Source organism: Panulirus ornatus, chromosome 8 (assembly GCF_036320965.1).
Source record: "Panulirus ornatus isolate Po-2019 chromosome 8, ASM3632096v1, whole genome shotgun sequence".
Lineage (NCBI taxonomy): Eukaryota > Metazoa > Arthropoda > Malacostraca > Decapoda > Palinuridae > Panulirus > Panulirus ornatus.
Window position 1 is genome coordinate 21,062,538 of NC_092231.1, and position 26,204 is coordinate 21,088,741.

The following is a 26,204-nucleotide window of genomic DNA, read 5'->3' on the forward strand; positions in this document are numbered from 1 at the left end:
TATGAGGTTTCGCATGATAGCATGGATGTTACTGTAATATTAAGTACATTGTTTGCAGAAAACTTTGTCTGCCTCCCCTTACATTTTTAGAGGTGATATCACACTTTCATTTTAGTGCTTTGTCATCTCTCCTTTGGCCTTGATTACCATCTGCAGATGTCTGGTAAGGTTACTGAAGTGTTCTAGATCCATGTTTTCGGTCATTAGATCCTTGATACCCTGAATGAGGCAAGTCACTGATGATTGTTGCAAGAAGCAGCTGCTTGATAATGCATTCTGAGAACCCATTACAGCTAAAATCTCTTGAATCTACATTTTCTTGCTCCCAGGCAAGAATTCGGGCCTTGTTCCTCCTTAGAAAGGTAAGAGCCAACCATCTTGAAGCACAGGTGGAAGAAATTCAGCACCCAAAAGCAAAATTCCCAAAATGAAGTAGCATCCTGTAAGATGAAAGAAAGAACATTAAAGTACCCTGAAGCACACTGAGGCAGGTTGCTGGTGCTCACATCATTAGAAACACTAGTCTCAGTAACCAGCTGTATGATGATATCACCCTGAGAACAATGGTGACAGATTCAAATGAGAAATTGTAGGAATTGATGGCTTAGTTTGGAAGAGTGTGTGAAAGGAGAGTTGAGAGTGAGTGTGAATAAGGTTATTAGGTTTAGCAAGGTTGAAAGAAAGGTGAGTTGGGGTGTGTGAGTTTGAATGGTGAAAAATTGGAAGAAGTGAAGCGTTTTAGATACCTGGGAGTGGACATGGCAGCAAATGGAACAATAGGAGTGGAAGTGAGTTATATGGTGAGGGAGGGGACAAAGATTCTGGGAGTGATGAAGAATTTTCGGGAAGATAGAACATTATCTGGGAGGGCAAAAATGAGTATTTTTGAAGGAATGATAGTTCAACCGATATGGTTGCAAGGCATGGGCTATAGATAAGGCTGTGTGGAGGAGGGTGGGTGTGCAGGAAATGGAATGTTTGAGGACAATATGGTGTGAGGTAGTTTGGTCGAATAAGTAATGAAAGGTTAAGAGATGTGTGCTAATATAGAAAAAAGTTTAGTTGAGAGTGCAAAATAGGGTGTGCTGAAGTGGTTTGGACATATGGAGAGAATGAGTGAGGAAGTGTTGACAAAGAGGATATATAGAGATGGAAGGATGTCAGTGATTAAGATTTTGAGTAATTGGGGTCTGAACATGCAGGAGTGTGAAGGGAATGCACAGAATAGGGTGAATTGGAATGATATGGTATAAGGCTCAGTGGACTGAACCAGTGCATGTGAAGCATCCAGGATAAATCATAGAAAGGTCTGTGGGGCCTTGTTGTGGAAAGGGAGCTATGGTTTTAGTTAATTACACAAGACAGCTAGAGAATGGATGTGAGCAGATGTGGTGTTTCTTTGTCTGTACCTGATGCTACCTCACTAACATGGGAGATAGTAATGAACTATGAAAATATAGCAAAGTTTGATAGTACTTTGATGTATGGTCAATAGTGAAACAACTAGAAATAAACAAATTAGAGAGAATTCAAAAGCACTTCATTGAGGAAATCAAAGAGATGGAACATATGAACCCCTTGAAAGGCTGAAGGAACTACATCTACATAGCTTAGAATGAAGTAGAGAAAGATAATCTGTGCATGACATCAAATTGAAGATATAAAAGTAAATGTAGTAATCCTGAAAGCTTCTCAGCAAGGTACACATAGAGTTATTATATCTTAAGAATACCATGGAATGCACCAAGAAAAAATCAGACACAAAAATGTGTGATAGCCCAACCAGGAAGCATGAAGACTATTCAGTATACTGCCAAGAGGAATAAGAAACATACTTTGAACAACTACAGGAATATTAAAAAGAATACTGACAAGTGGTTGAAATCAATCCCAGATGAACCAGGAATAGATATATATGCAATGCAAGTGGAAGCTGAGAAAAATGGCCTTATTCATTGAGCAAGATGTGTGGTGATTGCTTGTTCCTAGACCCTGCCATCGTGGTAAGATCACGTCATAGTTTCATGGATAGGCATTTGCAGGAGCCATCTTCTTGATATGAAAAACAGTAAGGTACTGAGGTACAGCTTTTGGGTAAGACAGTAGTGTTTTAGGTGATAGATTGAATGTGAAGACCTAGAAGGAGGTGGAGTGCTTTAGGTACCTGGGAATGAAAGTGGCATTTGATGTGAAAATGGAGGCAAAAGTGAGTCAGAGTAAAATAGGGATTTAATGTTTTAGGCACATTAAGGAGTGTGTAGAATGAGAGGTCATTTTTTATCGAGGAAAAGATTGTCCTGATAAAGTTTTGTTACCATCTTCCTTACTTAATCTGTTTGGGTGCTTGATACATAAAAGCAGTGAAAATTTGTAAATTTCAGTTTTCTGCTGATTCATGATTTGTATATACTTTGCATTATCATACTCCCCTGCTTGTGATATTAGTTCCTTTTAACATTTCAATGATTATGCTTTTGTATTTCAGGCTGCTCTGGATCTTGGAACATGCAAATCAGGATTTGGATTTGGAGGAACTGGAAAGAAATCCAATTGCAGGCAGTTTGATGATTATGGTGAATCATTTGGGCTGAAGGATGTTATTGGTTGTTACATAGACCTAGATGGAATGGAGATGCGTTATAGTAAGAATGGTGTTGATTTAGGCAAAGCATTCACCATTCGTAATGAGTTTAAGAATTCTTCTTTTCACCCAGCTATTGTGATAAAGGTGAGTTTAGTATATGTAAATTTCATTATCTTAAGATTGACTAGTAGCTGGCTGCATAGTGAGACATCACTCCTGTGTTGTCAAGGTGCACTCCTCTGACCCAGGTAGATGTCTTTTCTTTCTGCCTCATCCACACATGGATCCTGCTGGCAGTCTGTCCATAAACATACAATCTCTCCTTGACACACATAACAGTAACACTTAACTCACGTAGCACTTAGTGAGCATTATGTGCTAACCCTGCCTTTTGGCAAAATAGTAGGAACAGTTAATAGAAGTAGTAGGTAGGAACTATAGTTAGAACTAATAGGCAGGAATATTTACATATGAGCATTAGGTAGATGTAATAGGTTGGAACATTAGGTAGGAGCCTCTGCAATTACTATGCTAGATTTGCCCTCTGCCAGTGGCCTGTTAAGGGCGAGGCACTAAAAGGCTAAGAACCGGCCCTGGAGTTCGCCAGTTATGGAGACACTTTTGTTGTGGACATCCCTTTGAGGAAATTCTTGAAGGGAGTGGGCATCAGAGGTATAGCTAGATATATCAATAGAGAGATAGGATAGTTTGGACAGGGGAATTGTTTAGTATTCCCTGTCATTGTGTAAACGTTTGTTTTTTATCTGAACAGTGCTGCAGGGACCCATCCAATTTAACTGTTTCTATATTGTATCAAAATTTGACAGCTCTTGTAGCAAGTTATCCACTGTTTCCAATCATTTGCATTTCAGTGTCAACATGTCCCAGGCCTTTGACCCTAAAGAGAGACTTCTCCATACCTGAATGTTTTATGATGTTGGCCCTCTAGCCCTCATTTAGATTATGTCACACGCAACTATAATTATCTGGGAAGAAATCCTTCAGTGATGGGGGTTATATGTAATGGGTTGCTTTTTTCCATTTGAATTGGAAGGCTTACTTTATCAGTCTGAAGAGATTCCTTCTGTCAAAAGAAAGCAAATACACAGGGAAAGAATTCTTGACAGTTGCTTACCAGTTTCACATGATGGAGGAAGATATAAACAAACCTTTTAGTGTATAATTGGTACACCGCAAGCAAATCTGTGTTAATCTTTTGTGCTCTAATTATAGCATTGATGATTTAGCAGTTGTTAAACTATTAGTACTGAGAAAAGTTCACGCATATCAATGTTGGTGAGGAATAGATGAAAGTGGAAGTGTTAGCAAATGGCAACAAACTAGCGATAAGCAGAACACATGCATAGTGCTAAGTTCAGATGTCTGTATAGTAATAAAGAAGGTAAATTTACCAGACTTTATTCTTTTTTAACTTATATTTCCATTTTTTTTTTTTATATTTTTATGCCATTTCCTGTGTTAGCGAGGTAGTGCTAGGAACAGACAAAGAAAGGTTGCATTTGCTCACATCCATTGTTTAGCTGTCATGTGCAGTTTGCTGAAATTCATAGACCCCTATCCACAACCAGGCCCACAGACCTTTTGGAAACATGATATCCCTCTGATGCTTCACATACCCTGGTTTAGTCCAATGATAGGGTGTCACCCTGTGTATACCACATCATCCCAGTTTACCCAGTCCCATGTATGCCTTTTACCTCCTGCATGTTCAGGCCCCTACCACTCAAAAAATATTTTTACTCCATCCTTCAATCTCCAGTTTGGTCTCTCGCTTCTCCTTGTTCCCTCACTTATGACTTATGTATCATCTTTTTAAACCTCACCTTACTTATTCTATCCAAATGACCAAACCATTTCAGCACATCTTCAGCTCTCTCAACCATACTCTTATTACCAAACTTCTCTTGTACCCTTTTATTGTTTACTTGATTAAACCTCCTCACATGACATACTCTCAGAACATTTTATTTCCAGCACATCTGCCCACCTTCGCACATCTTTACCTATAACCCATGCCTCACATGCATACAATATTGTTAGGACTGCAGTACAGGTACACCACCGAATTTCCGGCAACTGATGGTTTGCCACCTCCTTTAGTCGGGACAAAATTACGTGAGGGAACTTGAAATCACCACGGACACCAGACTAATTTACTGGGTGGCCACAGATGGCATTGTGTGTAGGGCGCTGTTATTTACATTGTGTACACTGCACATGTTGATGGTGAAATGGCAATTCTGTTAGATTCTTAGCTTATTTTGCTTAAATTTAACCCTAGCTATGGCTTCTAAGATATATGAGAGTGTCATTCGTGGTGTCAAAAACGTAAACACTAGTCCATGTCGATCCAAGATGAAGTAGAACTGTTGAAAAAAATGGATTGTGTGTTTCGGTGCATAAGCTGTGTGACATCTACAGTATTGGTTCATCAAATGTTTATGATATAAAGAAGCAAAGGGAGAAAATATTGAAATTCTATGCAGACAGTAATCCCAAGAAGCAAATGACGATTAGAAAAACTATGAAAGATGGTAAGAGTACTGAGCATGATCGAGTGATGATGGAATGGTTTCGACAGCATTGGAGTGGACTTGTCAGGTAGCATGATAATGGACCAGGCTAAGTTGTATCATAAAGAACTTGAATTACAGTATGAGCGTGACTGTAGTGAAAAATGGCTTTAAAGATTCAAGAAGCCTCATGGAATTTCCATTATTAAAGTGTGTGGAGAAAAGTGGTCTGGAAACCATGAAGGAGCTGCCGAGTATGTGGACAAATTTGCAAAACTCATAGCTGACGAGCACCTCAGTCCTGAGCAGGTGTATAATGCCGACTAAACTGCATTATTCTGGTGATGCACATCTATGAAAACACTAACAACAGAAGACAAAGAAGACCCCACAGGATTCAAGCAATCTAAGGACAGACTTACCATCTTAGGGTGCTCAAACATTTAATATTTGTTTAATTTAAATTTCTAGCTCCTTCTCACATCACCACTAACAAGTACTGGTGATGTGAGAAGGAGATGGAGTGAGTATTTCGAAGGTTTGTTGAATGTGTTTGATGATACAGTGGCAGATATAGGGTGTTTTGGTCGAGGTGGTGTGCAAAGTGAGAGGGTTAGGGAAAATGATTTGGTAAACAGAGAAGAGGTAGTGAAAGCTTTGTGGAAGATGAAAGCCGGCAAGGCAGCAGGTTTGGATGGTATTGCAGTGGAATTTATTAAAAAAGGGGGTGACTGTATTGTTGACTGGTTGGTAAGGTTATTTAATGTATGTATGACTCATGGTGAGGTGCCTGAGGATTGGCGGAATGCGTGCATAGTGCCATTGTACAAAGGCAAAGGGGATAAGAGTGAGTGCTCAAATTACAGAGGTATAAGTTTGTTGAGTATTCCTGGTAAATTATATGGGAGGGTATTGATTGACAGGGTGAAGGCATGTACAGAGCATCAGATTGGGGAAGAGCAGTGTGGTTTCAGAAGTGGTAGAGGATGTGTGGATCAGGTGTTTGCTTTGAAGAATGTATGTGAGAAATACTTAGAAAAGCAAATGGATTTGTATGTAGCATTTATGGATCTGGAGAAGGCATATGATAGAGGTGATAGAGATGCTCTGTGGAAGGTATTAAGAATATATGGTGTGGGAGGCAAGTTGTTAGAAGCAGTGAAAAGTTTTTATCGAGGATGTAAGGCATGTGTACGTGTAGGAAGAGAGGAAAGTGATTGGTTCTCAGTGAATGTAGGTTTGCGGCAGGGGTGTGTGATGTCTCCATGGTTGTTTAATTTGTTTATGGATGGGGTTGTTAGGGAGGTAAATGCAAGAGTTTTGGAAAGAGGGGCAAGTATGAAGTCTGTTGGGGATGAGAGAGCTTGGGAAGTGAGTCAGTTGTTGTTCGCTGATGACACAGCGCTGGTGGCTGATTCATGTGAGAAACTGCAGAAGCTGGTGACTGAGTTTGGTAAAGTGTGTGGAAGAAGAAAGTTAAGAGTAAATGTGAATAAGAGCAAGGTTATTAGGTACAGTAGGGTTGAGGGTCAAGTCAATTGGGAGGTGAGTTTGAATGGAGAAAAACTGGAGGAAGTGAAGTGTTTTAGATATCTGGGAGTGGATCTGGCAGTGGATGGAAACATGGAAGCGGAAGTGGATCATAGGGTGGGGGAGGGGGTGAAAATTCTGGGGGCCTTGAAGAATGTGTGGAAGTCGAGAACATTATCTCGGAAAGCAAAAATGGGTATGTTTGAAGGAATAGTGGTTCCAAGAATGTTGTATGGTTGCGAGGCGTGGGCTATGGATAGAGTTGTGCGCAGGAGGATGGATGTGCTGGAAATGAGATGTTTGAGGACAATGTGTGGTGTGAGGTGGTTTGATCGAGTGAGTAACGTAAGGGTAAGAGAGATGTGTGGAAATAAAAAGAGCGTGGTTGAGAGAGCAGAAGAGGGTGTTTTGAAGTGGTTTGGGCACATGGAGAGGATGAGTGAGGAAAGATTGACCAAGAGGATATATGTGTCGGAGGTGGAGGGAACAAGGAGAAGAGGGAGACCAAATTGGAGGTGGAAAGATGGAGTGAAAAAGATTTTGTGTGATCGGGGCCTGAACATGCAGGAGGGTGAAAGGAGGGCAAGGAATAGAGTGAATTGGAGCGATGTGGTATACCGGGGCTGACGTGCTGTCAGTGGATTGAATCAAGGCATGTGAAGCGTCTGGGGTAAACCATGGAAAGCTGTGTAGGTATGTATATTTGCGTGTGTGGACGTAAGTTTATACATGTGTGTGGGGGGGGGGTTGGGCCATTTCTTTCGTCTGTTTCCTTGCGCGCTACCTCACAAACGCGGGAGACAGCGACAAAGTATAAAAAAAAAAAAAAAAAAATTTCTAGCAGTCCATGGGATACCTGAGACACATGGGAGATGTATGATTTGTGGGTTAGAGGTGTGTTGATGAATTATTACATGACCACAGTTGGTCTGGCAAAATGGTTAATCCGGTAAGGCTGTGGAACCTAGAGTGCTGGAAAATCGGTGGTGTACCTGTACCTTCAAATACACTGATTTTTGTCCTTCTAGATAGTGACCTCTCTTTCTGGACATTCCTCAATGCTCTCAAACCTTTGCCCACTCACCCACCCAGTGACCCACTTTAGTTTCCTTTATCCCATTTACTACCATCTCCAGTCCTGTGTATCTGACACACTTCACTTCCAATTTTTCTCCATTCTTACTCACATCCCAGCTAACTTGTCCCATTAATGTGCTAAACTTTAAAGCCTTGCTTTTATTAACATGTACTTTCAACTTACTGCTTATGCACTCTCCCAAACTCTGTTATCAACATCTGCAGTTTCTGACATCAGTCTGCCTCCTGTGCTCTATCATCAGGAAACAGCAACTAAGACAATTCCTAGACCCCATTCACCCCCCTAGTGACTGCAAATTGCCCCTCTTTCCAAGACTCTTACATTTACTCCCTTCACTACACTGTCCATAAACATTAAATGGCCATGGTGATACCACACTCCCCTGCCTCAGACCAACCTTCACCCAGAACCAGTCACTCTCCTCTCTTCCTGTTTGTATATATGCCTTACACTCATGATAGAAACTTCTCTCTGCTTCTAGTATCTTTCCTCCCACACCATATACTCATAAGACTTTCCACAAGGCATTCTTGTCAGCCATGTCATATGCTTTCTTGAAATCCATGGTTGTCACATACAAGTCTTTTTGTTTCTCTAAGTAGTTTTCACATGCTCCTCTAAGGAAACACCTGATCCACACATTCTTTACCGCTTCTGAATCATATGGTTCCTCTCCAGTCTGATCTCTGTACTTGCTTTTACCCTCTTGATCATTATTCTCCCATGTAACTTAACAGGTACGCTGAAAAACTTATACCTCTGTAGTTTGGACACTCACCTTTGCACCCCTTACCTTTATACAGTGGCACTTTGTATGAATTCCACTAATCCTCGGGCACCTCACCATGATCCACATATACACTGAAAATCCTAACTTTTTGATCAACATAATCACCCCCTTTAAGAAATTCAACATTGTAATACCATCCAACCCATTAGTCTTTCTACACTTCATCGTATGCGAGGATTTCACCACCTCTACTCCCTTCACCAATGCAAGGCTTTCACCACCTTTTCTTTCTTTACCAAACCACTTTCCATGACTCATTTCACTCTCCATCCTGACCCAGATATCCTTTGTCTGCCACTTTCTCAACAAACACATTCCTTAGTCCTTCAAAACACTCACTCCATGTTCCTTACCTGATCACTTCTTGTCAACATTTCACCATTTGCCCCATTACTGATGCTGCCATTTGCTCTCTTGTTTTTCTTATTTATTTATATATTAAATTTTGTCGCTGTCTCCTGCGTTAGCGAGGTAGCGCAAGGAAACAGATGAAAGAATGGCCCAACCCACACACATACACTTGTATATATGTACACGTCCACACACACACATATACATACCTATTCATTTCAACATATACATATATATATACATACAGAGACATATACATATAAGCACCTGTACATAATTCATACTTTCTGCCTTTATTCATTCCCATTGCCACCCTGCCACACATGAAACAACAACAACAACAACAACAACAACAACCCATGCGTGCGAGGTAGCGCTAGGAAAGGACAACAAAGGCCACATTCGTTCACATTCAGTCTCTGGCTGTCATGTATAATTCACCGAAACCACAGCTCCCTTTCCAAATCCAGGCCCCACAAAACTTTCCATGGTTTACCCCAGACACTTCACATGCCCAGGTTCAATCCATCGACAGCATGTCGATCCCAGTAAACCAAATCGTTCCAATTCGCTCTATTCTTTGCACGCTTTTCATCCTCCTGCATGTTCAGGCCCCGATCACTCAAAATCTTTTTCACTCCATCCTTCCACCTCCAATTTGGTCTCTCACTTCTCGTTCCCTCCACGTCTGACACATATATTCTTTGTCAATCTTTCCTCACTCATTCCCTCCATGTGACCAAACCATTTCAATACACCCTCTTCTGCTCTCTCAACCACACTTTTTATTACCACCCTTTCATTAATTTCTCAATTAAACCACCTCACACCGCATATTGTCCTCAGACATCTCATTTTCAACACATCCACCCTCTTCTGCACAACCATATAACATTGTTGGCGTCGCTATTCCTTCAAACATACCCATTTTTGCTTTCCAAGATAATGTTCTCGCCTTCCACACATTTTTCAATGCTCCCTGAACCTTCGCCCCCTCCCCCACCTTGTGACTCACTTCTGATTCCATGGTTCCATCCGCTGCCAAATCCACTCCCAGATATCTAAAACACTTCACTTCCTCCATTTTTTCTCCATTCAAACTTACCTCCCAATTGACTTGTCCCTCAACCCTACTGTACCTAATAACCTTGCTCTTATTTACATTTACTCTCAGCTTTCTTCTTTCACTCACTTTACCAAACTCAGTCACCAGCTTCTGCAATCTCTCACCCAAATAAGCCACCAGCACTGTATCATCAGCGAACAACAACTGACTCACTTCCCAAGCCCTCTCATCCGCAACAGACTGCATACTTGCCCCTCTCTCCAAAACTCTTGCATTCACCTTCCTAACAACCCCATTCATAAACAAATTAAATAACCATGGAGACATCATGCACCCCTGCCGCAATTTGACATTCAATGAGAACCAATTACTTTCCTCTCTTCCTACTCGTAGACATTCCCTACATCCTCAATAAAAATTTTTCACTGCTTCCAGCAACTTGCCTTCCACACCATATACTCTTAATACCTTCCCCAGAGCATCTCTATCAACTCTATCATATGCCTTCTCTAGATCCATAAATGCTACATACAAATCCATCTGTTTTCCTAAGTATTTCTCACATACTCTTGTCAAAGCAAACAACTGATCCACACATCCTCTACCACTTCTGAAACCACACTGCTCTTCCCCAGTCTGATGCTCTGTACATGCCTTCACCCTCTCAATCAGTACCCTCCCATTTAAATTCCCAGGAATACTCAACAGAACTATACCTCTGTAATTTGAACACTCACCTTTATCCCCTTTGCCTTTCTATAATGGAACTATGCATGCATTCCACCAATCCTTAGGCACTTCACCATGAGCCATATATACATTGAATATCCTCACCAACCAGTCAACAACACAGTCACCCCCTTTTTTAATAAATTCCTCTGCAGTACCATCCAAACCTGCCACCTTGCTGGCTTTCATCTTCCACAAAGCTTTCACTAACTCTTCTCAGTTTACCAAATCTATTTCCCTGACCCTCTCACTTCGCACACCACCTCAACCAAAACACCCTATATCTGCCACTCTATCATCACACACATTCAGCAAACCTTCAAAATACTCACTCCATCTCCTCACATCACCACTACTTGTTATTACCTTCCCATTAGCCCCTTCACCGATGTTCCCATTTGTTCTCTTGTCTTACGCAATATATTTACTTCCTTCCAAAACATCTTTTTTTTCTCCCTAAAATTTAATGATACTCTTTCATTCCAACTCTCATTTGTACTATTTCCCTGCAAAAGTTGTCCAAATGCCTCTCTCTTATCTTTCACTAATAATCTTACTTCTTCATCCCACCACTCACTACCCTTTCTAATCTGCCCACCTCCCACGCTGCTCAAGCCACAAGCATCTTTTGCGCAAGCCATCACTGCTTCCCTAAATACATCCCATTCACCCCCCCGCTCCCCTTAAGTCATTTGCTCTCACCTTTTTCCATTCTGCTCTCAGTCTTTCCTGATACTTCCTCACACAAGTCTCCTTTCCAGGTTCACTTACTGTCACCCCTCTCTTTTCACCCCAATACTCTCTCTTCTTTTCTGAAATCCTCTACAAATCTTCACCTTCGCGTCCACAAGATAATGATCAGACCTCCCTCCAGTTGTACCCCTCAGCACATTAACATCCAAAAGTCTCTCTTTCACGTGCCTATTAATTAACACGTAATCCAATAATGCTCTCTGGCCATCTCTCCTACTTACATACGTATACTTATGTATATCTCTTTTTAAACCAGGTATTCCCAATCACCAGTCCTTTTTCGGCACACAAATCTACAAGCTCTTCACCATTTCTATTTACAACACTGAACACCCTGCGTACACCAATTATTCCCTCAACTGCCACATTACTCACCTTTGCATTCAAATTCCCCATCTCTATAACTTGGTCTCATGCATCAAAACTGCTAACGCACTCACTCAGCTGCTCCCAAAACATTTGCCTCTCATGGTCTTTCTTCTCATGCCTAGGTGCATAGGCCCCAATAATCACCTATTCCTCTCCATCCACTTTCAGTTTTACCCATATCAGTCTAGAGTTTACTTTCTTACACTCTTATCACATACTCCCACAACTCCTGTTTCAGGAGTTGTGCTACTCCTTCCTTTGCTCTTGTCCTTTCACCAACCCCTGACTTTACTCCCAAAACATTCCCAAACCACTCTTCCTCTTTACCCTTGAGCTTCGTTTCACTCAGCCAAAACATCCAGGTTTCTTTCCTCAAACATACTACATATCTATCCTTTTTTCTCGTTTTAGTTATATCCACACACATTTAGACACCCCAATCTGGGCCTTCGAGGAGGATGAGCACTCTCTGCGTGACTCCTTCTTCTGTTTCCCCTTTTAGAAATTTAAGAATGTAAGGAGAGGAGAGTTTCTAGCCCCCTGCTCCTGTCCCCTTTAGTTGCCTTCTACGACATGTGGGGAATGCGTGGGAAGTACTCTTTCTCCCCTATCCCCAGGGATATGTTTTTCTTACACTATTAAATTTCTTCCAATGCATCTTCTTCCTAAAGTTTACTAATGATCACACATCCCAAATCCCATTTGTCCTCTTTTTTCACCCCCAACATGTTCCTCTTAACCTTCTGTACATCTCCAAATCATTTGCAATCCTTCCCTGTAATTTCCACTCATCCACCTCTCTTTTCTCTTTCACTGGCAACATTACTTTAACCCACTGCTCGTTACCCTTTCCCACCTGCCCACCTTCCACATAACATTCTTTTGCATATGCCAACATTTGCTTCCCGAATTGATTTAAGACTAAAGTGTTTTTAAATTTTTTGATAACCCTCCATCCTGGAGACTCAACAGAACTCGATTGGCTTTGTTCTTTAAGGATTATTTCAACTGAATCTGTTTTTCGGTCATCATGTACCCTGCTAGAATTGCAGACTTCATGACCTGTATATCACTTACTTGAAAAGTGTTTACTTGGCAGGCCAGGTCTTTTCAATCTATTCTATCTTTATCAAGGATGCCTGGTCCCAACTGGAACTCCCTCAAGGGGTTGCCCAGGGCAATAGAGCCTCCATAAGTAGTAAACTCCAGTGCTGCTTTTTACCTTTAGTGCCTCACTCTGTACAGGCCACTGGCAGAGGGCAACTCTAGCACAGTGTTCGAAGTTCCTACCTAATGTTCTTACTTACTACTACTACCTAATGCTCCTGCCTAGTGTTCCTACTTGCTTCTTCTGCCTAATGTTTCTGCCTAATGCTCCATCCTTAATGTTCCTAACTACTGCTTCTATCTATTGCTCCTACCATTTTGCCAAAAGGCTGGGCTATTGCATAGTGCTCACCACAGGAGAATCTGGAGCTATGAAGAATGAGCTGTGTGAGTTAAGTGTTGCGATGTGTTATGTATGACAAGGAGAGATTGTATGTTTGTGGACAGAATGCCTGAGGAGTGCAACTTGACAACCACTGAAGTGCTGGTTCACTACACAGCCATCACTAACCCCCTGTTACCCAGGTGGGTATACAAACATTATATAGTAACCATGAAACTCTCTGTAATAAGGGAAATACTGTTATGAATTTTTCTGTATTCCAGAATGCAGAGATGGCTTTCAACTTTGGTGCAACAGAGTTCAAATATCCACCTAAAGGAGGGTACATTGCAGTGTGTCAGGCCAGCAAGGAATGTACAGTTAGCTCAGGTGTGAGGGGAGGTGGAGATAAGGCACCGAAGGTCCAAAACAATGCACCACAGGCTGTAATAATTGAGGTAAGAGTTTTTTAGTTGATACTCAAAATGGTGTTAGCTTTCTGCATTTGCTTAGATCCACATTAAAATCCTTTCAGGACAACATGCAATTCCTGAACCTGTACACATTTTGATTGTTGCATTTTACCAGTTTAAATGATATAGTATTCCCTATCACCAGCTTGTCCTTTATTTCATTCTCCTTACCATATTCATTGTGGATACCCTCTTTCTTTTCAGATAATGACATTTTTCACCTTTTAAATATCCTTTGTAATACTCATTCACAGGTTATAATAGATATGATTTTTTCTTTTAAAGTGTTGGAGGTTGATTGGTATCCACCACATATACAGTTACATTTGATGTAAGATGAATTTCTTTGATATGTTGACACATGCTGCTGTGCTTTAGTTAAATGGATAGTTTTAAGAATGTAGAAAAGTAGAGATTAGCTGTTTTTTCCAACTAGAGATATCTCTCTTTTGCCCTTTGCACCACTTGTGAGAGTATGTGGAAAATATATGCACAGATGTCAGGATGTAGCACAACTGAATTTTGACCTGGCACAAACATGTAGATTACTCTTATCATCATATTATAACACAAGCTGTCATGATACAACGTGAGCACAGCTGACTGTTTGTGCCAAGCTGGCCATCCTTTTAGTACTCTAATAGCATTCATAGATTGAGGATGTATCTTTGCTGCTTGTCTAATTCTACACCTATGTCCATGTGTACCAATCACTATTATGCCTAACATCTCAAGCTGCTGGTACAACAAAGCCACAAAATTTCCAATATCAGCCAAAATTGGGCAAAAGTAGCTGAAACATATCTGAATAATGCAATTTATGCCATCCAAAATGCCCAAGTTTTGTTCCAGTTAGTTTGTACAACAGTGGTAAAATGTGAAATGATATGTAACCAAAGAATAGAATAATATTTAATTTAGTACTCTCGCCAGATTGATTTTCCAAATAACAAAATAGCAAAGAGCTTTTCGTGTTTCATAGAGGAATATCATGAAATTATGTTGAAAAAAGAACCAAGTGACTCAAGCCTTTACTTAACCAAGAGGAAAGTAAAAGCTGTATATGATATCATCTTGGTTACATATGGTAAGCACTGAAAACAGCATGGTGTTGGCATTCCTCACGTGTCGTAGAAGGCGACTAAAGGGGATGGGAGTGGGGGGCTAAAAACCCTCCCCTCCTTGTATTTTAACTTTCTAAAAGGGGAAATAGAAGGAGTCACGCGTGGAGGGCTCATCCTCCTCGAAGGCTCAGATTGGGGTGTCTAAATGTGTGGATGTAACCAAGATGAGAAAAACGGAGAGATAAGTAGTATGTTTGAGGAAAGGAACCTGGATGTTTTGGCTCTGAGTGAAACGAAGCTCAAGGGTAAAGGGGAAGAGTGGTTTGGGAATGTCTTGGGAGTAAAGTCAGGGGTTAGTGAGAGGACAAGAGCAAGGGAAGGAGTAGCACTACTCCTGAAACAGGAGTGGTGGGAGTATGTGATAGAGTGTAAGAAAGTAAACTCTAGATTGATATGGGTAAAACTGAAAGTTGATGGAGAGAGATGGGTGATTATTGGTGCATATGCACCTGGGTATGAGAAGAAAGATCATGAGAGGCAAGTGTTTTGGGAGCAGCTGAATGAGTGTGTTATGGTTTTGATGCATGAGACCGGGTTATAGTGATGGGTGATTTGAATACAAAGGTGAGTAATGTGGCAGTTGAGGGAATAATTGGTATACATGGAGTGTTCAGTGTTGTAAATTGAAATGGTGAAGAGCTTGTAGATTAATGTGCTGAAAAAGGACTGGTGATTGGGAATACCTGGTTTAAAAAGCGAGATATATGTAAGTGTACATATGTAAGTAGGAGAGATGGCCAGAGAGCGTTATTGGATTACGTGTTAATGTGCTGAGAGGTGCAACTGGAGGGATGTCTGATCATTATCTTGTGGAGGCAAAGGTGAAGATTTGTAGAGGTTTTCAGAAAAGAAGAGTGAATGTTGGGGTGAAGAGAGTGGTGAGAGTGAGCTTGGGAAGGAGACTTGTGTGAGGAAGTACCAGGAGAGACTGAGTACAGAATGGAAAAAGGTGAGAACAATGGATGTAAGGGGAGTAGGGGAGGAATGGGATGTATTTAGGGAAGCAGTGATGGCTTGCGCAAAAGATGCTTGTGGCATGAGAAGCGTGGGAGGTGGGCGGATTAGAAAGGGTAGTGAGTGTTGGGATGAAGAAGTAAGATTATTAGTGAAAGATAAGAGAGAGGCATTTGGACGATTTTTGCAGGGAAAAAATGCAAATGAGTGGGAGATGTATAAAAGAAAGAGGCAGGAGGTCAAGAGAAAGGTGCAATTGGTGAGAAAGAGGGCAAATGAGAGTTGGGGTGAGAGAGTATCATTAAATTTTAGAGAGAATAAAAAGATGTTTTGGAAGGAGGTAAATAAAGTGCGTAAGACAAGGGAGCAAATGGGAACTTCAGTGAAGGGGGCTAATGGAGAGGTGATTACAAGTAGTGGTGATGTGAGAAGGAGATGGAGTGAGTATTTTGAAGGTTTGTTAAATGTGTTTGATGATAGAGTGGCAGATATAGGGTGTTTTGGTCGAGGTGGTGTGCAAAGTGAGAGGGTTAGGGAAAATGATTTGGTAAACAGAGAAGAGGTAGTAAAAGCTTTGCGGAAGATGAAAGCCGGCAAGGCAGCGGGTTTGGATGGTATTGCAGTGGAATTCATTAAAAAAGTGGATGACTGTATTGTTGAGTGGTTGGTAAGGTTATTTAATGTATGTATGATTCATGGTGAGGTTCCTGAGGATTGGCGGAATGCTTGCATAGTGCCATTGCACAAAGGCAAAGGGGATAAGAGTGAGTGCTCAAATTACAGAGGTATAAGTTTGTTGAGTATTCCTGGTAAATTATATGGGAGGGTATTGATTGAGAGGGTGAAGGCATGTACAGAGCATCAGATTGGGGAAGAGCAGTGTGGTTCCAGAAGTGGTAGAGGATGTGTGGATCAGGTGTTTGCTTTGAAGAATGTATGTGAGAAATACTTAGAAAAGCAAATGGATTTATATGTAGCATTTATGGATCTGGAGAAGGCACATGATAGAGTTGATAGAGATGCTCTGGGGAAGGTATTAAGAATATATGGCATGGGAGGCAAGTTGTTAGAAGCAGTAAAAAGTTTTTATTTAGGATGTAAGGCATGTGTATGAGTAGGAAGAGAGGAAATTGATTGGTTCTCAGTGAATGTAGGTTTGTGGCAGGGATGTGTGATGTCTCCATGGTTGTTTAATTTGTTTATGGATGGGGTTGTTAGGGAGGTGAATGCAAGAGTTTTGGAAAGAGGGGCAAGTATGAAGTCTGTTGTGGATGAGAGAGCTTGGGAAGTGAGTCAGTCATTGTTTGCTGATGATACAGCGCTGGTGGCTGATTCATGTGAGAAACTGCAGAAGCTGGTGACTGAGTTTGGTAAAGTGTGTGAAAGAAGAAAGCTGAGAGTAAATGTGAATAAGAGTAAGGTTATTAGGTACAGTAGGGTTGAGGGACAAGTCAATTGGGAGGTAAGTTTGAATGGAGAAAAACTAGAGGAAGTGAAGTGTTTTAGATATCTGGGAGTGGATCTGGCAGTGGATGGAACCATGGAAGTGGAAGTGAATTATAGGGTGGGGGAGGGGGCGAAAGTTCTGGGAGCGTGGAAGAATGTGTGGAATTCAAGAACATTATCTCGGAAAGCAAAAATGGGTATGTTTGAAGGAATAGTGGTTCTGATACTGTGATATGGTTGCGAGGTGTGTGCTATAGTTGTGAGGAGGAGGGTGGATGTGCTGGAAATGAGATGTTTGAGGACCACATGTGGTGTGAGGTGGTTTGATCGGGTAAGTAATAATAGGGTAAGAGAGATGTGTGGTAATAAAAAGAGTGTGGTTGAGAGAGCAGAAGAGGGTGTTTTGAAATGGTTTGGTCACATGGAGAGAATGAGTGAGGGAAGATTGACGAAGAGGATATATGTGTCAGAAGTGGAGGGAGTGAGGAGAAGTGGGAGACCAAATTGGAGGTGGAAAGATGGAGTGAAAAAGGTTTTGAGTGATCGGGGCCTGAACATGCAGGAGGGTGAAAGGCGTGCAAGGAATAGAGTGAATTCGAACGATGTGGAATACCAGGGTCGAAGTGCTGTCAATGGATTGAACCAGGGCATGTGAAGCGTCTGGTGTAAACCATGGAAAGTTCTGTGGGGCCTGGATGTGGAAAAGGAGCTTTGGTTTCAGTGCATTATTACATGAGAGCTAGAGACTGAGTGTGAATAAATGTGGCGTTTGTTGTCTTTTCCTAGTGCTACCTCGCGCACATGAGGGGGGAGGGGGTTTTTATTTCATGTGTGGCGGGGTGGCGATGGGAATGAATAAAGGCAGACAGTATGAATTGTGTATATGTGTATATGTCTGTGTGTGTGTATATATGTATACGTTGAGTTGTATAGGTATGTATATTTGTGTGTGTGGACATGTATGTATATACATGTGCATGTGGGTGGGTTGGGCTATTTTTTCGTCTGTTTCCTTGCGCTACCTCGATAACGCAGGAGACAGCGACAAAGCAAAATAATAGTGATAATAATGATAATAATAATAATAATATATATATATATATATATATATATATATATATATATATATATATATATATATATATATTATTTATTCCCTGGGGATAGGGGAGAAAGAATACTTCCCACGTATTCCCTGCGTGTTGTAGAAGGCGACTAAAAGGGAAGGGAGCGGGGGGGCTGGAAATCCTCCCCTCTCTCTTTTTTTTTTTCCAAAAGAAGGAACAGAGAAGAGGTCCAGGTGAGGATATTCCCTCAAAGGCCCAGTCCTCTGTTCTTAACGCTACCTCGCTATCGCGGGAAATAGCGAATAGTATGAAAAAAAAAAAAATATATATATGTATATATATATGTATATATATGAGGAAAGATTGACCAAGAGGATATATGTGTCGGAGGTGGAGGGAACAAGGAGAAGAGGGAGACCAAATTGGAGGTGGAAAGATGGAGTGAAAAAGATTTTGTGTGATCGGGGCCTGAACATGCAGGAGGGTGAAAGGAGGGCAAGGAATAGAGTGAATTGGAGCGAAGTGGTATACCGGGGTTGACGTGCTGTCAGTGGATTGAAGCAAGGCATGTGAAGCGTCTGGGGTAAACCATGGAAAGCTGTGTAGGTATGTATATTTGCGTGTGTGGACGTATGTATATACATGTGTATGGGGGGGGGTTGGGCCATTTCTTTCGTCTGTTTCCTTGCGCTACCTCGCAAACGCGGGAGACAGTGACAAAGTATAATAAATAAATATATATAAATATAAATATTTATTTTTTTTTTATTATACTTTGTCACTGTCTCCCGCGTTTGCGAGGTAGTGCAAGGAAACAGACGAAAGAAATGGCCCAACCCCCCCATACACATGTATATACATACGTCCACACACGCAAATATACATACCTACACAGCTTTCCATGGCTTACCCCAGACGCTTCACATGCCTTGATTCAATCCACTGACAGCACGTCAACCCCGGTATACCACATCGCTCCAATTCACTCTATTCCTTGCCCTCCTTTCACCCTCCTGCATGTTCAGGCCCCGATCACACAAAATCTTTTTCACTCCATCTTTCCACCTCCAATTTGGTCTCCCTCTTCTCCTTGTTCCCTCCACCTCCGACACATATATCCTCTTGGTCAATCTTTCCTCACTCATTCTCTCCATGTGCCCAAACCATTTCAAAACACCCTCTTCTGCTCTCGCAACCATGCTCTTTTTATTTCCACACATCTCTCTTACCCTTACGTTACTTACTCGATCAAACCACCTCACACCACACATTGTCCAAAAACATCTCATTTCCAGCACATCCACCCTCCTGCGCACAACTCTATCCATAGCCCACGCCTCGCAACCATACAAAATTGTTGGAACCACTATTCCTTCAAACATACCCATTTTTGCTTTCCGAGATAATGTTCTCGACTTCCACACATTCTTCAAGGCTCCCAGGGATTTTCGCCCCCTCCCCCACCCTATGATCCACTTCCGCTTCCATGGTTCCATCCGCTGACAGATCCACTCCCAGATATCTAAAACACTTTATTTCCTCTAGTTTTTCTCCATTCAAACTTACCTCCCAATTGACTTGACCCTCAACCCTACTGTACCTAATAACCTTGCTCTTATTCACATTTACTCTTAACTTTCTTCTTTCACACACTTTACCAAACTCAGTCACCAGCTTCTGCAATTTCTCACATGAATCAGCCACCAGTGCCGTATCATCAGCGAACAACAACTGACTCACTTCCCAAGCTCTCATCCACAACAGACTTCATACTTGCCCCTCTTTCCAAAACTCTTGCATTCACCTCCCTAACAACCCCATCCATAAACAAATTAAACAACCATGGAGACATCACACAACCCTGCCTGCAAACCTACATTCACTGAGAACCAATCACTTTCCTCTCTTCCTACACGTACACATGCCTTACATCCTCGATAAAAACTTTTCACTGCTTCTAACAACTTGCCTCCCACACCATATATTCTTAATACCTTCCACAGAGCATCTCTATCAACTCTATCATATGCCTTCTCCAGATCCATAAATGCTACATACAAATCCATTTGCTTTTCTAAGTATTTCTCACATACATTCTTCAAAGCAAACACCTGATCCACACATCCTCTACCACTTCTGAAACCACACTGCTCTTCCCCAATCTGATGCTCTGTACCTGCCTTCACCCTCTCAATCAATACCCTCCCATATAATTTACCAGGAATACTCAACAAACTTATACCTCTGTAATTTGAGCACTCACTCTTATCCCCTTTGCCTTTGTACAATGGCACTATGCACGCATTCCGCCAATCCTCAGGCACCTCACCATGAGTCATACATACATTAAATAACCTTACCAACCAGTCAACAATACAGTCACCCCCTTTTTTAATAAATTCCACTGCAATACCATCCAAACCTGCTGCCTTGCCGGCTTTCATCTTCCGCAAAGCTTTTACTACCTCTTCTCTGTTTACCAAATCATTTTCCCTAACCCTCTCACTTTGCACACCACCTCGACCCAAACACCCTATATCTGCCACTCTGTCATCAGACACATTCAACAAACCTTCAAAATACTCATTCCATCTCCTTCTCACATCACCACTACTTGTTATCACCTCCCCATTTACGCTCTTCACTGAAGTTCCCATTTGCTCCCTTGTCTTACGCACCCTATTTACCTCCTTCCAGAACATCTTTTTATTCTCCCTAAAATTTACTGATAGTCTCTCACCCCAACTCTCATTTGCCCTTTTTTTCACCTCTTGCACCTTTCTCTTGACCTCCTGTCTCTTTCTTTTATACTTCTCCCACTCAATTGCATTTTTTCCCTGCAAAAATCGTCCAAATGCCTCTCTCTTCTCTTTCACTAATACTCTTACTTCTTCATCCCACCACTCACTACCCTTTCTAAACAGCCCACCTCCCACTCTTCTCATGCCACAAGCATCTTTTGCGCAATCCATCACTGATTCCCTAAATACATCCCATTCCTCCCCCACTCCCCTTACTTCCATTGTTCTCACCTTTTTCCATTCTGTACACAGTCTCTCCTGATACTTCCTCACACAGGTCTCCTTCCCAAGCTCACTTACTCTCACCACCTTCTTCACCCCAACATTCACTCTTCTTTTCTGAAAACCCATACTAATCTTCACCTTAGCCTCCACAAGATAATGATCAGACATCCCTCCAGTTGCACCTCTCAGCACATTGACATCCAAAAGTCTCTCTTTCGCACGCCTGTCAATTAACACGTAATCCAATAACGCTCTCTGGCCCTCTCTCCTACTTACATAAGTATACTTATGTATATCTTGCTTTTTAAACCAGGTATTCCCAATCATCAGTCCTTTTTCAGCACATAAATCTACAAGCTCCTCACCATTTCCATTTACAACACTGAACACCCCATGCACACCAATTATTCCCTCAACTGCCACATTACTCACCTTTGCATTCAAATCACCCATCACTATAACCCGGTCTCGTGCATCAAAACCGCTAACACACTCATTTAGCTGCTCCCAAAACACTTGCCTCTCATGATCTTTCTTCTCATGCCCAGGTGCATATGCACCAATAATCACCCACCTCTCTCCATCAACTTTCAATTTTACCCATATTAATCGAGAATTTACTTTCTTACATTCTATCACATACTCCCACAACTCCTGTTTCAGGAGTATTGCTACTCCTTCCCTTGCTCTTGTCCTCTCACTAACCCCTGACTTCACTCCCCAGACATTTCCAAACCACTCTTCCCCTTTACCCTTGAGCTTCGTTTCACTCAGAGCCAAAACATCCAGGTTCCTTTCCTCAAACATACTACCTATCTCTCCTTTTTTCACATCTTGGTTACATCCACACACATTTAGGCACCCCACTCTGAGCCTTCGAGGAGGATGAGCACTCCCCGCGTGACTCCTTCTTCTGTTTCCCATTTTAGAAAGTTAATACAAGGAGGGGAGGATTTCCGGCCCCCCGCTCCCATCCCCTCTAGTCGCTTTCTACGACACGCGAGGAATACGTGGGAAGTATTCTTTCACCCCTATCCCCAGGGATAATATACATATATATATATACACACACACACACACACACACATACACACACATACGCACATACACACACACACACACATACATATATATACATATGAAAAAATGTAAGAAACAATTTAGAAAACAAACTTTTATATATATATATATATATATATATATATATATATATATATATATATATATATATATATATATATATATATATGAGAGGACAAGAGCAAGGGAAGGAGTAGCAATACTCCTGAAACAGGAGTTGTGGGAGTATGTGATAGAATGTAAGAAAGTAAATTCTCGATTAATATGGGTAAAACTGAAAGTTGATGGAGAGAGGTGGGTGATTATTGGTGCATATGCACCTGGGCATGAGAAGAAAGATCATGAGAGGCAAGTGTTTTGGGAGCAGCTGAATGAGTGTGTTAGTGGTTTTGATGCACGAGACCGGGTTATAGTGATGGGTGATTTGAATGCAAAGGTGAGTAATGTGGCAGTTGAGGGAATAATTGGTATACATGGTGTGTTCAGTGTTGTAAATGGAAATGGTGAAGAGCTTGTAGATTTATGTGCTGAAAAAGGACTGATGATTGGGAATACCTGGTTTAAAAAGCGAGATATACATAAGTATACTTATGTAAGTAGGAGAGATGGCCAGAGAGCGTTATTGGATTACGTGTTAATTGACAGGCGTGCGAAAGAGAGACTTTTGGATGTTAATGTGCTGAGAGGTGCAACTGGAGGGATGTCTGATCATTATCTTGTGGAGGCTAAGGTGAAGATTTGTATGGGTTTTCAGAAAAGAAGAGTGAATGTTGGGGTGAAGAGGGTGGTGAGAGTGGGTGAGCTTGGGAAGGAGACCTGTGTGAGGAAGTACCAGGAGAGACTGTGTACAGAATGGAAAAAGGTGAGAACAATGGAAGTAAGGGGAGTGGGGGAGGAATGGGATGTATTTAAGGAATCAGTGATGGATTGTGCAAAAGATGCTTGTGGCATGAGAAGAGTGGGAGGTGGGTTGATTAGAAAGGGTAGTGAGTGGTGGGATGAAGAAGTGAGATTATTAGTGAAAGAGAAGAGAGAGGCATTTGGACGATTTTTGCAAGGAAAAAATGAAATTGAGTGGGAGATGTATAAAAGAATGAGACAGGAGGTCAAGAGAAAGGTGCAAGAGGTGAAAAAAAGGGCAAATGAGAGTTGGGGTGAGAGAGTATCATTAAATTTTAGGGAGAATAAAAAGATGTTCTGGAAGGAGGTAAATAAAGTGCGTAAGACAAGGGAGCAAATGGGAACTTCAGTGAAGGGCGCAAATGGGGAGGTGATAACAAGTAGTGGTGATGTGAGAAGGAGATGGAGTGAGTATTTTGAAGGTTTGTTGAATGTGTCTGATGATAGAGTGGCAGATATAGGGTGTTTTGGTCGAGGTGGTGTGCAAAGTGAGAGGGTTAGGGAAAATGATTTGGTAAACAGAGAAGAGGTAGTAAAAGCTTTGCGGAAGATGAAAGCCGGCAAGGCAGCAGGTTTGGATGGTATTGCAGTGGAATTTATTAAAAAAGGGGGTGACTGTATTGTTGACTGGTTGGTAAGGTTATTTAATGTATGTATGACTCATGGTGAGGTGCCTGAGGATTGGCGGAATGCGTGCATAGTGCCATTGTACAAAGGCAAAGGGGATAAGAGTGAGTGCTTAAATTACAGAGGTATAAGTCTGTTGAGTATTCCTGGTAAATTATATGGGAGGGTATTGATTTGAGAGGGTGAAGGCATGTACAGAGCATCAGATTGGGGAAGAGCAGTGTGGTTTCAGAAGTGGTAGAGGATGTGTGGATCAGGTGTTTGCTTTGAAGAATGTATGTGAGAAATACTTAGAAAAGCAAATGGATTTGTATGTAGCATTTATGGATCTGGAGAAGGCATATGATAGAGTTGATAGAGATGCTCTGTGGAAGGTATTAAGAATATATGGTGTGGGAGGCAAGTTGTTAGAAGCAGTGAAAAGTTTTTATCGAGGATGTAAGGCATGTGTACGTGTAGGAAGAGAGGAAAGTGATTGGTTCTCAGTGAATGTAGGTTTGCGGAAGGGTGTGTGATGTCTCCATGGTTGTTTAATTTGTTTATGGATGGGGTTGTTAGGGAGGTAAATGCAAGAGTTTTGGAAAGAGGGGCAAGTATGAAGTCTGTTTGGGATGAGAGAGCTTGGGAAGTGAGTCAGTTGTTGTTTGCTGATGATACAGCGCTGGTGGCTGATTCATGTGAGAAACTGCAGAAGCTGGTGACTGAGTTTGGTAAAGTGTGTGAAAGAAGAAAGTTAAGAGTAAATGTGAATAAGAGCAAGGTTATTAGGTACAGTAGGGTTGAGGGTCAAGTCAATTGGGAGGTGAGTTTGAATGGAGAAAAACTGGAGGAAGTGAAGTGTTTTAGATATCTGGGAGTGGATCTGGAAGCGGATGGAACCATGGAAGTGGAAGTGGATCATAGGGTGGGGGAGGGGGCGAAAATTCTGGGAGCCTTGAAGAATGTGTAGAAGTCGAGAACATTATCTCGGAAAGCAAAAATGGGTATGTTTGAAGGAATAGTGGTTCCAACAATGTTGTATGGTTGCGAGGCGTGGGCTATGGATAGAGTTGTGCGCAGGAGGATGGATGTGCTGGAAATGAGATGTTTGAGGACAATGTGTGGTGTGAGGTGGTTTGATGGAGTAAGTAACGTAAGGGTAAGAGAGATGTGTGGAAATAAAAAGAGCGTGGTTGAGAGAGCAGAAGAGGGTTTGGGCACATGGAGAGAATGAGTGAGGAAAGATTGACCAAGAGGATATATGTGTCGGAGGTGGAAGGAACGAGGAGAAGAGGGAGACCAAATTGGAGGTGGAAAGATGGAGTGAAAAAGATTTTGTGTGATCGGGGCCTGAACATGCAGGAGGGTGAAAGGAGGGCAAGGAATAGAGTGAATTAGAGCGATGTGGTATACCGGGGTCGACGTGCTGTCAGTGGATTGAATCAAGGGATGTGAAGCTTCTGGGGTAAACCATGGAAAGCTGTGTAGGTATGTATATTTGCGTGTGTGGACGTATGTATATACATGTGTATGGGGGTGGGTTGGGCCATTTCTTTCGTCTGTTTCCTTGCGCTACCTCGCAAATGCGGGAGACAGCGAAAAAAAAAAAAAAAATATTTTTTTTATACATCTCCCAGTCATTTGCATTGTTTCCCTGCAAAAAATGTCCAAATGCCTCTCTCTTCTCTTTCACTAATAATCTTACTTCTTCATCCCACCACTCACTACCCTTTCTAATCTGCCCACCTCCCACACTTCTCATGCCATAAGCATCTTTTGCGCAAGCCATCACTGCTTCCCTAAATATTTCCCATTCCTCCCCCACTCCCCTTATGTTCTTTGTTCTCACCTTTTTCCATTCTGTACTCAGTCTCTCCTGGTACTTCCTCACAGAAGTCTCCTTCCCAAGCACACTTACTCTCATCACTCTCTTCACCCCAATATTCTCTCTTCTTTTCTGAAAACCTCTACAAATCTTCACCTTTGCCTCCACAAGATAATGATCAGACATCCCTCCAGTTACACCTCTCAGCACATTAACATCCAAATGTCTCTCTTTCGTGCACCTTTATTAACACGCAATCCAATAACGCTCTCTGGCCATCTCTCCTACTTACATATGTATACTTATGTATATCTCTCTTTTTAAACCAGGTATTCCCAATCACCAGTCCTTTTTCATCGCAGAAATTTACAAGCTCTTCACCATTTCCATTTACAACACTGAACACCCCATGTACACCAATTATTTCCTCAACTGCCACATTACTCACCTTTGCCTTCAAATCACCCAT

The 26,204-nt window shown here is 41.7% G+C and overlaps 1 protein-coding gene across 1 annotated transcript in view; it reads left to right on the forward strand.

Moving 5' to 3' along the window:
• Window positions 1–26,204, forward strand: part of Ddx1 (ATP-dependent RNA helicase Ddx1) — a 142,017-nt gene that overhangs the window by 26,126 nt on the left and 89,687 nt on the right. The window contains exons 5-6 of the mRNA XM_071664219.1: window positions 2,486–2,728; window positions 13,519–13,692. Of these exons, the coding sequence (XP_071520320.1) occupies window positions 2,486–2,728; window positions 13,519–13,692 (417 nt within the window). The remainder of the gene's footprint in view (window positions 1–2,485; window positions 2,729–13,518; window positions 13,693–26,204) is intronic.